At 39.6% G+C, this 17,656-nt stretch overlaps 1 protein-coding gene across 1 annotated transcript; it reads left to right on the plus strand.

The window, feature by feature from the left end:
* The first annotated feature begins 1,307 nt into the window (after positions 1–1,307).
* Positions 1,308–10,682, plus strand: LOC132102884 (hepatic leukemia factor-like). Its single transcript, XM_059507590.1, has 5 exons — positions 1,308–1,968; positions 2,233–2,483; positions 3,964–4,419; positions 6,578–6,831; positions 8,574–10,682. The coding sequence occupies exons 2-5, from the start codon at positions 2,291–2,293 to the stop codon at positions 8,787–8,789; spliced, it is 1,119 nt and encodes a 372-aa protein (XP_059363573.1). The 5' UTR covers positions 1,308–1,968; positions 2,233–2,290; the 3' UTR covers positions 8,790–10,682.
* The last annotated feature ends 6,974 nt before the right edge of the window (positions 10,683–17,656 follow it).

Raw genomic sequence — 17,656 nt, forward strand, 5'->3', positions numbered from 1 at the left:
GATCTTACATTTTTTTGTTGTAGTTAATATCTTAAGGGAATAGGTGCGTGAGTATTAAATGTTAGGATGTATAAGGATGTTACTCTAGATGGTGCCAGACAGAAAATGGCTTTTTGATTGGCAAATGTCATATAGGCCTATTGCTAGAATACACACTGCCCATGAAGACATGATAAAAAATAAAAATGTAGTACAATTCTAATTTTATTCATCAATTTCTATATGAATCATGTATTGATCGACCTTCTTTCCACCATTTGACCAACACTGGTCAGTTTCTGTCTGGACACGATATATAATATACAGTACAACGGAATAATGTTATGGCTGTGAAACTTACTAAACAAAAGGTATTAGAATATTTGAGAGTGCTGTTTTCCATGTTGATCAGTTGGTGGCAGCAAGGATCCTACAACCTACAAGCATGAAGCTGGGAGCACAACTGTCACATGGATTTAAACGCTGGAAGTGGGTGGAAAACAAGTATCGAGAGATAGCGTGTGAGTGTGTGTGACTTAGATGTGTGTGGCAGAGAGACAGGGACGGTGTATTCGCGTTGTGTGTGTATGTATATGAGGGAAAAAAGGAAAAACAAGGAAGAAGAGTGCGGGGGAAAATGTCGACCATATATTTGCATTATACTATCCTCATTAATTAGTTTTGTTATATCTTTGAAAGAATATATAATAGTTTGAGTTTTGAGAAATCGTAAGACCTGAATTGAGCATTGCAACACTTTTGATACTCTTGTGAGGTTGGGTTCCTTTTCATTGGAAGTATTACCTTTATTTCTGAATCTTATGTGTGTGTGCGCGCGCCACTCTTCTTCTGGATTCACGCAGTTTTTGTTCTCACGCGGCTGTAGCATGGGTGGATAAGTGGGCGGGGCGCAGTTCTCCACTGTAGCCAGTGGCTGAGCGCGCAGGGAGGAGTCTCTTTCCTGTCAGCCAATGGCGGTAAAAAGGACAGACAGTCTCAGCCGTGTCTCCGCGTGCGGACACCATGTGCAGAAGAGAGCGCGTCTGTGTTTCTGGGACACAACGTGTAGATGCCATCTCCTCTCATATGCTCACGTTTCCCGCGGATTACTAGTGAAGTGAAAAAGTGTGTCCATTCGCTTTATAGCCCCCCCCCCCCCCCCCCAAAAAAGAAGCGCTCTGTTAGGACTGAATGTAAATACTTGAACGGTTTTTAAACCCGCATTTAATTGCCCTATTTGTTCAATCATAATTCGGATGCATTTTAAAGCTGCCCAACTTAGAAAGTGGTCAAATGTTCATGCGCTTACTGGGTGCCCACTGCCTAACATAGGTGTCATAGGGACAGCTGGGAGTGAAATTTTCGACCAATTTGTTTTTAATCAGTGCAACCATGTCCCGACGAGCGTGCCTGTCGCGAGGGGGCGTGCCTCATTAATATTAAACAGCGCCGTGGATGTACTCTGGGAGGTGTGACGTCACGTGAGCGGCCCGTGTTCGTTCCAGCTGAGCGAAAAGCTCGAACGGCTTCAGCTCAAAGTGTGCGGTTACACACATGCAGAGAGAACTGAACAGAAGGGCTGACCACAAGGGGAAAGAACGATTGAGCGACTGAACGGAAAAAAACGTCAACATCCCACCAATCGCACTACGCAGCAGAAATTGACTCAGCAACACTTTCTTCGTTTTGTTTTCATTTGTTATTTTGGAGACGACGCAAGTTGCACGCATTCAAGAGTTGAGCGCGCATTATTTCATTTCTACTGAAACCGTTGTATTCGGTTAATTTGTTGCGTTTTTTCCCGCATATGTCTTGGACATAACGTCGTTATTTTTGACATCCGTCTCTATTTATAAGTTCCAGCAGAAGATAAGCTGTCAACATTTCTCTGGAATTACTGGGAATGTATATTTCTATCCACTCGGACAACCTACAATCAAATGCAACCAGAATGGCTCAATTTGCTTAAAACCATATTTTCAAATAAAGGTAATTTTAAAATGAGTTCTTTGACATCAGATGTTCTGGTGCACGTGAGCCGCAGGTCTCTCCTCCTCTTGTCTCTGAAGTAAACGCGGTCTCGTGCTGCAGGACTTGACAACTTTGTTTACTTTAATTTTACTCGAATGATTCGAATTTAATCCATATACACCATATATTAGTATATGTGCTGATTTACCACAAACTAATGCTTTTGTTGTTGTTGTTTCCACTATGAATCCTGATGTGATTAATTTCACGGCTACACAACAGTATTGAATCACCTAAACATCTAGCGGTCAAGGGAGCTCAATCCGGCTGACGTTGGAGGATGGCCAGGCCGCTTTCACAGCTCCTACCCCCGGACCTTCCCTCCGCCGGTGCCAGTCCTCAGTTTGGCAACAGTAGCCAGGCTGTAGGCTCACTTAACGGAGGACACTTAAACTCCACTGCAAACTTAAAGTCGCTCCTGCAGCTCCCAGTGAAGGGCGACCAGCGCGTCAAAGACTGTAGTGAAATGAAGGGTGAGGAAACGCACCTGCTTCCCTGACACCCAGTGTTAATTATAACGCACTCCCTCTCTCAACCTCTTGTTTGTTCCCCTTTGGAAACTCAAAATATTGTTAATATGATTTTGAAGATTAGTGGTTGAACATGTCAAATAACAGGGTCATGTGCAACTGTGCATACATCGCAGTGAGCCACAGACAGGACATCTCATGGGACTTAGTTTAAGAGATAAACAAGGCCAGGCCATTCAGCCACAGCTCACTAGTTAGGTGCTTTAAGGTCAGCTGTTGGCTAAGCCGTTTGGTTTACAGGCGTGTGCAATGCACAGTGTAACCACACAGATGGAAGTTTTCCACTGCCTGTGAATACAACATTGTGAATATTGGAAAAGATTCTTTATGGATTGCTGTCAGTGGCATTGTTTTGTACTGATTATCTGGTCAACATTAATTGAAAGAGAAAAACACCCTCTTACACAAGTGCCAATCCACTTTTTGTGCACACAACTTTTGAATCATTGTTAAAATGACTGGAGTTACTTTTGAACACCGTTATTATTTAAAAGGTATTCAAATGATTCAAGAACAGTTTTTGTGCTTTTGGTGTGGTTAATTGTTTTTAAGCTTGAGGAAGGTTTTTTTTTTTTTTTGTAGAGAAGAGAATTCAAAGTTAAAACATGTTGCAGTTACATTTTTATGGTTTGTTTTTATACAATATAGCTAAACCAGAAATGTCTCATTTTAAACTCTCTTTTCTGGTTCTAGTTTCCTCGCCAATGCACCATAAAATGCCTGATTTAGCCTAAGTAATGTTGTTAAGATTTTAGACCCCATTTTTGAGTGTCTCAGACCCCATCTAAATTCTTTAAGACGGAAATATTTAAGACCTTCAGATTTAAGACATTCAGACCGCAGTTTTCACATTATTTTTAGCATTGCTTCACTATATTATATTCAGAGCAATGCATTATTGAAATGTTGCTATGTTACACTAGTGTAATATTGTGTTAAACAACACAACTGTTGCCTTTGGCATCATTGCTTTGGTTCAGCCATAATACCATAGTTCTGTAACGTTTAGCCATTATTCAGCTGTATGGTTGCTGAATCACAAAGTTAAGCAGTTTCTCTGCAGTGTAACATTGTAGTTTCTTTACCATGGTTCTACAGGAGTATCAAAAAACCAGCAATCTTTTACACGTTTAAAGCAAAGTGTTTCAAAGGTTCTTCATTTTGCACTGATGCACTGGGAGCTATTCACATTTGTTGACATTGCAGAGGTAGTTCTCCCAGAGGGATGTGAAAGTTACTTGGAAGTGGTATTCTGTCCCTAACTACGTATTCTGAGTGCATCAGAAATATTGTTCTCTTGAAGTCTATAAAAGTCTATACGTGTTCATAAGAACAACTAGAAAGTCTTTTTAGATGGTTTGAGAGTTTTAAATTATGAGAGTAAAGTTATATGGAGATTAAGTTGGATTTCACTTTCTCATAGGTAAGGACAGGTTGGATATCGATGAAGACTCTCTCAGTCGCTGTCCTCTGCGCAACGGCTGCAGCAATGGACTAGTCACTGACAGCAACGGTGCAGGCACGGGCAACTTCTCTAACGGCAACAACAGTTCCTTCCTGGGCCCGTTGCTATGGGAACGAACATTGCCATGTGATGGCGGTCTGTTCCAGTTGCAGTACATGGACCTCGAGGAGTTTCTGACGGAGAACGGGATGAGCAACATGCACAGTACCTCAAACTCCACGTCGGCTCAGATACCCTCACAAAGCTCTCAGTCCGCTGTCCCTAACCAGGGTTCCCAATGCCCCCCCACCTCGCCCCCACATTGCTCCTCATCCTCCTCACCGACATCCACCACCGCCTCTTCCTCGCCCTCTCTGCTCGGGCTGGACATGCACACGCCGCAAAGCATGATGGGAGCTGCAGACTGCTTGCATGGTGAGTTTGCATTGGCAGTTCAGAGATATCTCACTAGCTGTGAAACATAAGCTAGACATGATGTTAGAAACCTGCGAGATGAGCGGTCTGGAGGTAAGCCATCGAGCTGAAGAAAGGAAGCACTGTGAGCCGAAAATGAGGTCTACTCCGTTCAAACACTTACCTCATTTTGCTTAAAAGAAATTCCCCTGGACTTCGGTCTGTTTGCAAGTTGTAAAAAGTACCAGGCTGTCCCTTGGGTGTGTGTTACTGTGTAGTTTCAGAGTATTAATGGTTTGGGTGTGTGTGTGTGTGTTGTTGAGTGTGTATAGATGCATATGGTGCGTGTTGTAGGTTTCACTGTCAAGAGGTTTGGGTGGTTTTTGGGAGTGAGTGTTACAGGGTGTGCGGCTTGTTTGTGTTACGGCGAAGGAGTGAGTTTTGTTTTATAGGTACGTGTTAACATTGCATATTTTTTGTGTCATCAAAATTAATTAGCTGAGTAATGGGCTGTTTAGAAGGTGAGTGGGAAGTTTGCGTGCATTTTATTAAAAAAAGAATGGGCTGGTTAGAAAAAAAAGAAAACTGAAGCATGACTTGCAGGATTGACAAAAGGGATATACAGAGATAAATGGGGATGACTGCAAGTGAAAAGAGAGGCAAAGATTTTGATATAGACCCGAGAACAAGACCGCGATTGAAAGGCCGGTAAGTAAACAGTGGGAGACACACAGGTGAGCCAGGAGCAAAGAATGAAAGCAGAGACGCTGTGTGTGCGGTTGTGCTCGCATGTTTTTAAATCTCCTCCTCTTCTCACACGCTTGGTCCATGTGCGCTCGCTCAATCACGTGCAGAGGCAGGCAGAGTGAGAGCGAGGATGGGGGAGGAGCAGAGGACAGAGAGGAGGTAGGCTGTGTGTGTGTGTGTGAGTAACAGACAGGGAGAGATTGAAAGATTGAGATGGAATGACTTAGTGCATGTTGATACTGTAACTGTACTTCCGATTAGATGTTTGTTTACATTTCTGGAGTGGCTGAGAAAAGAGAGAGAGAGATTAAAAGTGCTACTGGTAAATATTTGGAATGTTCTGTGTGATTAAAAAGCACATGCAGAAAACACCACATCACACATTTGCACAGGTTTTATGAAGCCATCTTATAAAAAAAAAAAAAAATGGTGCATGTGCTTCAGTGGACAGTAAAGAGAGGCTCGTTGCCAAATGGGGTTAAACTTACCCTTAAGGGCACTTCATAGACTTAGATTAGGTTTATGGCTCAAAACATAGCAACAGTAGTTCAGTTGTGCTATCATGACAGGGTTCACCGTTCACCGTGTGCAGAAATAATGCATTGTATGAAATTATTATTTTTTTCAGTATGTTATATCCATTTTAAATATATATCTTTTTTATGATTTTCTAATACCACTGACAAATTGTGTATATTGGTCTCAGAGAATGTTTTTATACACAATTATTAAGAAATGTATATATTTGTTTTACCCCTTTTTCTCATTTAATCATAAAATAAAATTAGTGAGGTTTAAAATTGGCTAATGTAGAAAAATAAACATAATTAAGATATATATTCTTTGAAAACCAGTCTTAATAGCTATCTTTGCTATATCTATGATATATCTTTGATATATATTTGTGTGTTTGTGTGTTTGTGTGTGTGTGTGTGTGTGTGTGTATGTATATGTATGTATATGTGTGTGTGTGTGTATATATATATATATATATATATATATATATATATGTTACTGTTCAGCTCTTGCTTAAATTATTTCATTGTAGTCGTTTGTCTGTACATGGGTGTAAGTTACTTTTTCTTTTCTTTTTTAAATATGGGAAAAATAACTAAAATATAAGTAAAAAATTCATACAAACATGAATGAATGAATAAATAAATGAAGTTTGGTTGCGTTAGCATAAATTCACAATCAAATTGTTGGAGGAATGAAGCAACCAGTTAAAATATTCTGAAATACGGAGTTTAGGGTACAAATGTTGGCATATGGAAAAACAAGTGAAGGATTAATGGATTGAGTTGTTGTCTGCTGCCTGTTACTGCCCCCTTGTGGGTCCTTTGGGTAGTGTTTTGAGAGTCCTATCATTCTGAGTGCATGCACAAAGCAGCGTGACTTAATCAAAGCATCCACTTTGTGTTTCTACCATCAGGCACTCCGCCAGGCAACTTGGAGCCAACGGCCTCACCTTCTTCCACCACATGTCCACCACTCCCTACTCCACCAATCGCTAATTGCAATGAAATGATGGCGCCCTTTGACCCTGATCCTGCGGACGTTGCACTGTCAAGTGTACCTGGACAGGAGGCGTTTGACCCCCGTAGCCATCGGTTCAGTGAGGAAGAGCTCAAACCTCAGCCCATGATTAAAAAGGCTCGCAAGATGCTGGTCCCTGATGACCTGAAGGTGAGAAGCTCAATGCAGCAGCATACTATGGACTTATATAATCCATTATAAACACTTGGCATGGTGAAATGAAAAGGAGATCCTAATATAATTATAAGTGGAGCATGTACCTTCAGCATATGAACATGTAGATTTTGTGAAACGTGTACAATTTGTTTATAGACTTAATAGCGTACAGTCAATGTTATTGTGCAGCTGTCTTTCTAAGCATCAGTAGTCATCAATCAGTGTGAAGAATTTTCTTACTGATTATTCGGCAAAGATTTACAAATAGGTTTTTCTTTATTTAAATTTTTTTGTGCTCCACATTGATCGATATCGGCTGGAAAATTCCACCCTCATTTTGTTCAACAGGTCTGACATTCTTAATGCTTCTATGCAAATTCAGTAATCCAGATAGCAGGCATGTCTGTATCAGTACAGACAGTGACACTGTGACTGCCATTTATTAATATCTGTTGATTTCAAAATGAAGATATCTAAAACTAAAGCCATAATTGGCTTCCAAGGCCCATCACTAGCATAGTTTTAGAATTATGTAGTAACCGGCAGTGATTTATAAAGCATGTCACATTGACTTCATTGGGAAATGGATGGTAGCATATCTTATCGTATCTCAAGACTAAGGCAGATGTCTTGGAAACCAGGGTTCTCCGATACGTCAGCTTTTTTGTTCAGCAGTCAAAAGGGGAAATTCCTTTGTAATCAGAATGACCTCTTCTATGGGAACAAATGGATGTTTTGAATACTTGAAAAGGAAGCTACATTCTGACTGATTTTATATATTTTTTTTAATATCAGAGTTAAAGGGATAGTTCACCCAGAAACCAAATCTGTCATTTACTCACCCTGATGTCAAATTGAATTGGATCCGTGAAACACAAAAGATTATTATTATCCACTATTTTTGTCCACGATTGAGTCCAAACTTTTTTTTATATATATACTTGTATTTATATGTTGAATTATATTTTATTTTTATATTTTCAGTTTTCATTTTAACTTAAATATATATATTTGTTTGTTTTTTTTATTTATTTTTTACTTCAGTTGCAGTGATATTAGCGCTCATTTTATTTAAAATTTTTCTAATTTAAGTTTTCCATCTAATCTTTATATGTTAAGTCAGCTTTATAGTGAATGATTTTTTTAATGAATGAAAACAAATTTTAGGTGTTAACACTGATTCAAAACAACACTGGACCCCATTGAGTTGCATTGTATGGACCTAAAACGGAGTAAATGAGGACAGAATTTTCATTTTTGTGTGAACTGTCCCTTTAAATAATGGAGGCTTGTAAAAAGTAAATGCACTAGATTATATGAAGTGAATAGATGAACTGATGAATTATATTTTAATCAATTTCTAATCTATAAATAATTATTTGGATTTTGAAAAACTGACAGAAAGAAATTATATCATGGAAACTGCCAGTCAGACTTATGAGAATGTATATAGTGTTTTAAACCCATGATTTGCTACTGGTTTTCTCATGACATTTAATTTACGGTTTCTCACAACTATACTGACAGAGCCATTGCAGCACTTTGTGTGTAGTCAAATCTCAGACGTTTCTCACTGCAATGTCATTTAAGGTTGCTAAAAAGACACAAACAGTCTTTGCAAACAATTACATATGAACACACAAATCCCAGTCACACATCTGGCAAAGCTTCTGACCTACAACTGTTGGCAACCTATGTGTTCTAATGTGTTCTTTTATATCTTTTTTTTTTTTAAGGATGAGAAGTATTGGAGTCGTCGTTGTAAGAACAACGAAGCCGCAAAACGTTCTCGTGATGCGCGACGACTGAAGGAGAACCAGATCTCAGTGCGCGCGGCCTTTCTTGAACGTGAGAACGCTGCACTCAGACAGGAAGTAGCGGACATGCGCAAAGAGCTCGGCCGGTGCCGTAACATCCTGAACAAATATGAGAGCCATCACTTGGATCAATAAGGAGTCGAAGAAAGTGTTATGAGATGATGGATTGAGAAGACAATGAATGTCCTTTATGATAACTAAAAGACAGACGAAAGTGCATCAGAAATATGGCATGATGTATGAAGAAGGCACAAGAGCTCGAGTTTTAAACTGGAGTGAGAGAGCATGTCACCTCTCTTAAATGTTTTTTCAGGAGGTACCATGGCGAGATTTTAATTACGGAGGTAATTGTATATTTTTATATGATAGAAATATGCTCAGTGGGGAGAGAAAATTTTGAAAATAATTTTTGTATATTTTCTATATCTTTTGGAGGGCTGTAAAGTAGTGGCAGAGGGAACTGGTTAAGGTATCATTGTAACATAAAATCAGGTTCATGTGGTATTTTTTTTTTTTTTTTTTTGAAGCGATCAACTCCTTAGTTATTGAAGACTTTCGATCTTGTGAAGGATATAAATGAGGGGCAGAATTAAGCCTAGGCCGTAACATCAGAAAAATTTGAGAAAATAACTTTCTAGAAAAATGTAACTGTAAAATACTGAAAAAAATATATATATACATTTGAAATTTGTATAGAAATGTTAATTTAGATTTATTCAAGCACTTCAACCTGTGCGTATTATTTAGCAAAGGTGACAGAACAACCACGGATGAGGGGAATGACCGGTGCATCTCAACTCTTTGGGGAAGAATATTGTTTATCAGTCTACTGCTGATATTTATTTGTCATTCTCAAAGGAAAACGGAATATGTAATGATGGCAAAGAAAGACATGCATTAATTATCATATTTTAACTGCATTTATTGTGTTTATTCATTTAATGGTGAACTCCGTATGATTCTTTCTCTTCTTAAAGTTGGTATCTCTTCTCTACAATGTACTTATCTTTTTATAGGAATCTACACTCACAGTTGCAAACAAAAAAACAGCTTACATCCACAATGTGCAGATCTTAAGTGAACTTGTAGAGGCTGTTCTTGCTGTGCAAAAACACAATTTGGACCTCTATGGATTGAATATATGGGACATGACTCATCTGATTGCATAGAATGATTCCTTGTATCGGATGCACAGTAAACTGCATTTGAAAAAACAGGTTGATATGTAGACACACGTCTGCACTTTTGCACCTGTATATGCACTTACTTTTGTTGGAACAATATTGCATTTTTACAACCTGATTACCAGTGTCAGTACAAATGTTTCAAAATCTATTAGTTTTGTGGTTCCATGTTATTTCTCCAGTCATGTCTTTTTCTTTCCTTAACGACCATTAAAGTAACTTCACTTATTATGAATTATTATTGATCTGATCATTATTACTATTGTTGTTAATAATACAAATGATTTGTTTTTGTTTGTTTTATTTCCTTGATATTGTCTTTTTGAATGCAAGTCTCCTCTCAGCTGTGGAGATTGTCACTTCCTGTTTGTTATAGCATTCATTGTCAACACCAGCTGAAAAGTGTTGCCATGACAGCCAGGTCAATTTGTGCATCAGAGGAATGCTATAACAACAACAAAAAAAACTCTGCTTCCCCAAAATTAATAGATTTTTTTTCTCTTTATTTCTGTACACTAGCATTATAAAGACCCATCATAATATTTGCGCTGTCTTTCTCTTTTTTGTGCATGTAGGTGTTAAAGCTAACTGCCTTTTTTTGCCCAGTAATTTGCCGCCTCAGAAACCATATACTTTTGCAGATGGATTTTGGGTAATGTAGTCCTTACTTTTCTGCACTTCCACATGTGGATGACTATGAACATTTTGTGTTGTGACTTGTTTTTTGATGTACAAATGCTCTAATGCACCAGTGGTACCCACACTGCACCTAGCCAAAGTAATGCAGGGGAATGTAGTCTTTTTCTCCAAGACCACAAATAAACTATTGTTCTTACTCACAAAACACTAAGGTTGTTTATTTTGCATGTCATGTGTGTGCTACCACACGTAGTATCTTCCACTTCCGTACTAAATACATTTTCACAAATAAAGTGGCGACCAGGATGATGCATGTTCTCCTTGTATTTTACGCAGGATGAAGGAAGCACAGCAGTCTGTCAAACACAGATGGTATTTGTAGAAAACCTCTAAACTATCCAGATGTTGTCATGGACTACAGTTCATAAAAGGCTATGTCCTTAAATACAAACATTTATAAATGGAGAAAATAAATGACATTTGGAATGCAATACAATTGAATATTATATATTTATATTGTAGATAGAATGTGACTCGGTGGAAAAGCGATTTATTGAATAAGTGTAACATAAAGGAATAACGTCTCAGGCTGCATCTCTCTTGCAGACTGCGGCTGGAGCACCAGTAGATGTTTGGGATTGTTTATGATAGACAATATTCTCCTTTCATTCAAAGGAATATAATGTGCCTACATTTTTTTACAGAATGTTTGTGGTTCAAACTACTCTGTAAAAATGAAAAAACATGCTCAAGGCACTATTTTGATTCCTTCAATTTCCGCAGAAGAACCCAGTGATCCAACCAGGGACTACTGAGTCACACAAGAGGCTACAAGATGGCTTAAAGGGATCATATGATGCAATTTCAACTTTTCCTTTCTCTTTGAAGTGTTTTTGTGCATAAAGAAGATCTGTAAGTTGCAGAGACTAAAGACTCAAACCCAAAGAGATATATAAAAATTAGGAGTCAACCACACCTACCTAAAATGGCTCATTCTATCACGCCCCCACATGTCTACATCACAATGTGGGAAGATTTGCATGACGCTGCTCAAACAAAGAAAGAAGGCGTAACTTTGATTCTTTCTGTTGCTGCCGCCGCCTACTTTCTTTGGTCTTCCAAAAGAGGATATAACTAGAAATCGGTGGTTAAGTTGTATTTACAACACTGTTCCAGAGCAGTTCAACTCAAATATTCAGATGTGTGCAGCACATTTTATGGAGGACTGTTTACTGATCCTAGGAGAGAAGACTACAATGCCGGCTGTTCTGACTCACAGTCTGTAAGTATGTTTACATATGTAACGGATTTGCCACTGATGATTCAAACGCGAGTTTTGACAGTAAAAAGACAGTCAGCGGTACACCAAATACACAAAATAATGTTTTTTTTTGCAACATCAAATGACCCATTTAAAATTATTTAAAGGTGATGTATGTAGAATTGACACCGAGTGGTTTAATTGTAGTCCAAATTCAAAATATTGGAGAGGGTTTTTTCACCCTGCCTCTCCTCCTCAGACTTGCCATATTGACGACAACAGCAGGAACGAGCGCACTTGACGATGAATGACTGAAATATGCTGTGTTTTCCACCAACTGGCAACCAGTTTTTGATAGAAACGTTTGCAAGCAGGAGCATTGTCTTGAGATAGAGGCTGATTGTAGTGGCTCAAAAGGGGGGCATGTCATGGCGTTGGTGGTGGTGGTGGTGGGGGGGTTGAACCGCCTCGCGCTGCGGAGAAATGTAATCACTAAATCGTTCTTGCCAACTGACTTCCTGTCAATACCTTTATGGAAGACTGAATTTTCCGCAGTGTATACTATGAGCATGGAAGGCATGTGGCTGTCACCTAAGCACTCTTGTAAAAAGGACAGAATGAATGAGATTGAACAGGTTGCTGGATTTATATTCTTTGAGTTGCACCAATTCGTGAAAACCTTCCATTTATGAGCATACAGGCACCTGGTGGATGGTGCTCTTGATCCAGATATGGTTCTCATCACTTGCTGAGGTAATGATGCTGAAGAGTGCAGTCTCCGTTGAGCGGCCAAACATGTGAGTCCCATAGCACCAGATTGGGGTGCCAGACTGAGCCATTTATTTGGGAGAGGGGCTCCCTCCTCAGAGGAATAGGCCAAGGAGGGCTCAATAACATTTTGAGAAGGTCGAGGAACCAGGGTTGGGTGAGCCAATTCGGTGCAGATAGCAGAACTGGTTCCTTCTCCTGTCTGATTCTGCACAGTACCTGATGTAGGATATTCACTGGGGAAAAGCATACTTGTGATCTCTTGGGCAAGAGTGGGCAAGCGCCTCCACTCCAAGAGTGGAGGGCTCGGTCATGGAAAAAATTATTGTACAATGAGTGTCCTCTGCTGATGCAAAAATGTCCACCTCTTCTCGTCCGAATACTTTCCAGATCATTTTCATGGTCTGGGGGTGGAATCTCCATTCCCCCTGAGTCACTCCTTCTCACACTCACGAATTGACAAGAGATGGTGATTAGACCAGGCTTGTCACGAGCCAGAACAGATGCCTCCTTGGTGATTTATATATATGCTACCACTGACATGTTGTCCAAGCAAATGAAGACATGTGTGTGAGAAACTTGAGCATAAAAACTCTTGAGCACCAGGTGAACTGCTTTAAGCTCCAGGCAGTTTATGTGCCATTTTTCTCCTTGGGTGTCCAAATGCCGGACACTGGGTGGCCATTGCAGAGGTTCTCCCCAGCCAGTGCAAGAAACATTTGTTGTGATATCATTCCTCTTGCAAATCTGACCAGGTGGGACACTTTGTGTGTAGAGAGCTGTATTAATCCAAGGGGTCAGGGTCTCTAAACATGTGTCATTAATATACGTATTGAACCGTCTCCAGTTATAGTCAAAACGGCCGCATCTGAAGCAGTGCCAAATGGCACACTGCTGAGGCAGCTGACATCAGCCCCAGTACTCTCTAAAAGCATTTCAGGGGGCATGACTTGCCTTCTTTGAACACTGCTTTAAATTAGAGAATCACTCTGGCACGGATTTAGCTGAGCTGGGAAAAAGGCCTGAGGGACTGATAGGGGCATTCAAAAGGATGGCCTTCTCTGTATCCTTCATGTCCGTTATTGTTAGTCATAGGTGCTCGTCCAGCACAACCAGGCTACCCATGGCATGACCAAGTTGACTGCGGCATCATCTTAGTGGCTAGCAGGGCAAGATCAGTAATGAACCAGGCTTCAGTATTCTAAGGAGAAAGGTGTTTCGTCTATGTGTCAGCGTAACTGCACGCAACGTCGAGAGACATCTCGGAAGAGAACCAGATTTCTGCCAATGACCCTGCATCACTGTGGAAAGGACTGAAAGACAACTACAAAACACCATACCCCAGCACTGTGGACAACATAGGACTGCATTATTTCCTACAACATCTGGACAGACCATGGACTTATGTGAGGATCCTGTTTGTGGACTTCAGTGTCTTCAACACTATCATCCCAAACCTCCTCCTGTCCAAATTAACTCTCTGTGCCCACCTCTATCTGTCAGTGGATCACCAGCTTCCTGACAGACAGGCAGCAACTTGTAAGGGCTGGGAAAATTCATATCCAGCACCTGCTCCTTAAGCACTGGTGCCCACCAGGGGTGTGTTCTCTCCCTACTGCTCTTCTCTTCACAGATGACACCACACTTATTGGCCTCATCCGACACAGAGACAAGTCTCTTACAGAAAGGAGGTTAAAAAGCTGGCTGTCTAGTGCAGTTATAACAACCTGGAGCTAAACATTCTCAAAACAGTGGAGATGTGAGTGGACTTCACTCAGAGTTATGCTTATGATACTCAGCTCTATATTTGTTCACGGCCCGGCGAAACATACCAATTTGGAAAACTAACCGAATACATAGTCGATATAAAAAACTGGATGACAAGTCATTTCTTACTGCTAAATTCTGAAAAAAACAGAGGTATTGATTATAGGACCTAAAAAATCTGCATGTAATAACCTAGAACACTGTCTAAGAATTGATGGTTGCTCTGTCAATTCTTCGTCATCAGTTAGGAACCTAGGTGTGCTATTTGATAGCAATCTTTCCTTAGAAAGCCACATTTCTAGCATTTGTAAAACTGCATTTTTCCATCTCAAAAATATATCTAAATTATGGCCTATGCTCTCAATGTCAAATGCAGAAATGTTAATGCGTTTATGACCTCAGTTTAGATTATTGTAATGCTTTATTGGGTGGTTGTTCTGCACACTTAATAAACAAACTCCAGTTAGTCCAAAATGCAGCAGCTAGAGTTCTTACTAGAACCAGGAAGTATGACCATATTAGCCCGGTCCTGTCAACACTGCACTGGCTCCCTATCAAACATCGTATAGATTTTAAAATATTGCTTATTACTTATAAAGCCCTGAATAGTTTAGCACCTCAGTATTTGAACGAGCTCTTGTTACATTATAATCTTCCACATCCACTGCGTTCTCAAAACTCAGGCAATGGCGGTGTCAACTCTGGAATAACCTACCTAACATTGTTCGGGAGGCAGACACACTCTTGCAGTTCAAATCTAGATTAAAGACCCATCTCTTTAACCTGGCTTACACATAACACACTAATATGCTTCTAATATCCAAATCCGTTAAATTATTTTTAGGCTGCATTAATTAGGTAAACCGGAACCTGAACCACTTTCCATTACACCTACTTGCTATATCATTAGAAGAATGGCATCTACGCTAATATTACTCTGTTTCTCTCTTATAGCCACCAGATCCAGTCTGTATCTAGATCAGAGGGTCACTGCAGTCACCCGGATCCAGAACGTATCCAGACCAGATGGTGGATCAGCACCTAGAAAGGACCTCTACAGCCCTGAAAGACAGCGGAGACCAGGACAACTAGAGCCCCAGATACAGATCCCCTGTAAAGACCTTGTCTCAGACAACCACTGGGACAAGACCACAGGAAACAGATGATTCTTCTGTCTTTGCTGCAGCCTGGAATTGAACCGCTGGTTTCGTGTGGTCAGAAGAGAACTGGCCCCCCAACTGAGCCTGGTTTCTCCCAAGGTTTTTTCTCCATTCTGTCACCGATGGAGTTTTGGTTCCTTGCCGCTGTCACCTCTGGCTTGCTTGGTTGGGGTCACTTCATTTACAGCAATACCGTTGACTTGATTGCAAATGATTGCACAGATGCTATTTAAACTAAACTGAGATGATGACATCACTGAATTCAATGATGAACTGCCATTTAAGGCCCGTTCACACCAAGCATGATAACTATAAAGATAAAGATAAAGATATAGTTCTAAAAATCATTCTCAATTTTAAAGAATAGCGAAGTCCACACCACAACTATAACGATAAAGGCACAGAGAAATGATATCATTGGAATAACTTCTGCTGTAATGAGCTCGAGAATTAAAAGCAGCAGATGCACATCCGCTTACAATACACAGACAGTATCGTTCGCTGGTGTGGACGCTAATATCGTTATCTTTATAGTTATCGTTCTTGGTGTGAACGGGCCTTAACTGTCATTTTGCATTAATGTTGTTCTTTTGTTTTGACACAATCTTTTTTATTTAAAGCGCTATATAAATAGCCTTTGAGGCTGTACTTGCCAGATGAGGAAGTTAACCTGCCACAGAAGCTGCTAATACTGCTCTACTCTGCAGTCAATGAATCCATCCTTTGCACTTCTATAACTGCATGGTTCAGCTCAGGTACCAGATCAGACCTTAGAAGATTGCAGCAGATAGTCCAAACTGCTGAGCGAATCACTGCTACAACACCCCCCCCCCCCATTTTCAAGAACGGCACTCTGGCAAAATCACTCTGGACTCCTCACACCCAGCCTACTTTCTATTTGATCTGTTGCCATCTGTTCAGCACTACAGAGCACTGAGCACCAGAATGGCTAGGCATACGAATAGTTTCTACCCTCAGGTGATCCATTTTATGAACAGTTAACTTGGCAATAAACGTGTTATACACAACACTGCTTATACATTTATTTATTTAACACACATACCTCTTTTACATTTCCTTGCATTTGTACACAACACATCTGTACAGACAAATACCATCAATTGTCTACTTTGTATACTTTGTAGGTCACACTAAAGTAATTAATTGGGTAGAAATTTATATATATATATATATATATATATATATATATATATATATATATATATATATATATATATATATATATATGTATGTAAAAAAACCCTGAATAATGTTCAGATAGTGAAACCTTCAGAATTAAAGAATTTAATTATTTTCATTATTTATTATTATTATTATATTATTGTATTATTTTAGCTAATTTTTTATAATATTTCTATAAATATTTAATTGATTAAACTGTAAATGAAAAGTTTGACAGTGAATTCAAGAATTCAGATATTGTTGTTGACAATGGCAGGCCTCACAGTTAGACCGTTTGAAAACCACTGCTCTCAAATCCATTGCATGGGTATCTGAAAGATCATATTTGTACTCAAGGAAAGTCAACTAATATTTCAAGTGCCACAAAACCATTTTCCTGTGATGAGTTACATTAGGAAGTTTTTAGTTTAGACGGAGAGCTTAGAAGATATAGCATGAAATCATGACTCCCTTTTTGTTTGTTTTACAAATAACTCTTTTCTGAAAAGGTGCCTCAAAGGACCCCCATCCAGCCCCCACAAATCCCCCCTCCCCCCGATCTGTATCATCTCAGTTTCCTTACCTTGGACATGAAACCAGGAACAGGAAATCAACATACAGTACATTTATGAAGGCCTCAATAAGGTGTTTCCAAAGTGACCCCCTCCTATCTTCCAAAGACAACACAGATTGTCCCATATGCTCTTCAAAGTACTTCCATTCTTAGTTTTGAGTTCACTCTTACTCAGTTTCTAGAAAGTTAAGGGAGAGATATCTTGAGAGATAGGGTGAGATAAAGAGGTATGTTTCTCTCAATGAGTGTGACATTCATCAAAAAGGTGAGATCTAGAAACACATCTGTGAATGTAACTTGAATGTGATTATTTGTTGGTTTAGCTGGTTGCTCGGTGTGGAAGCGCTGTCACATTTATCTGTCAAAGTGTGTGTTTACTCTTGCTAAAGGAAGCAGATCTTGGAATGGTCTGTGTGTATTTGGAGAAGAGTGTATCCATGTGGCCTGTCATTTGATGTGGGGGTGAG

This window comes from Carassius carassius, chromosome 24 (genome assembly GCF_963082965.1).
Source record: "Carassius carassius chromosome 24, fCarCar2.1, whole genome shotgun sequence".
In the NCBI taxonomy this organism is placed as follows: Eukaryota; Metazoa; Chordata; class Actinopteri; order Cypriniformes; family Cyprinidae; genus Carassius; species Carassius carassius.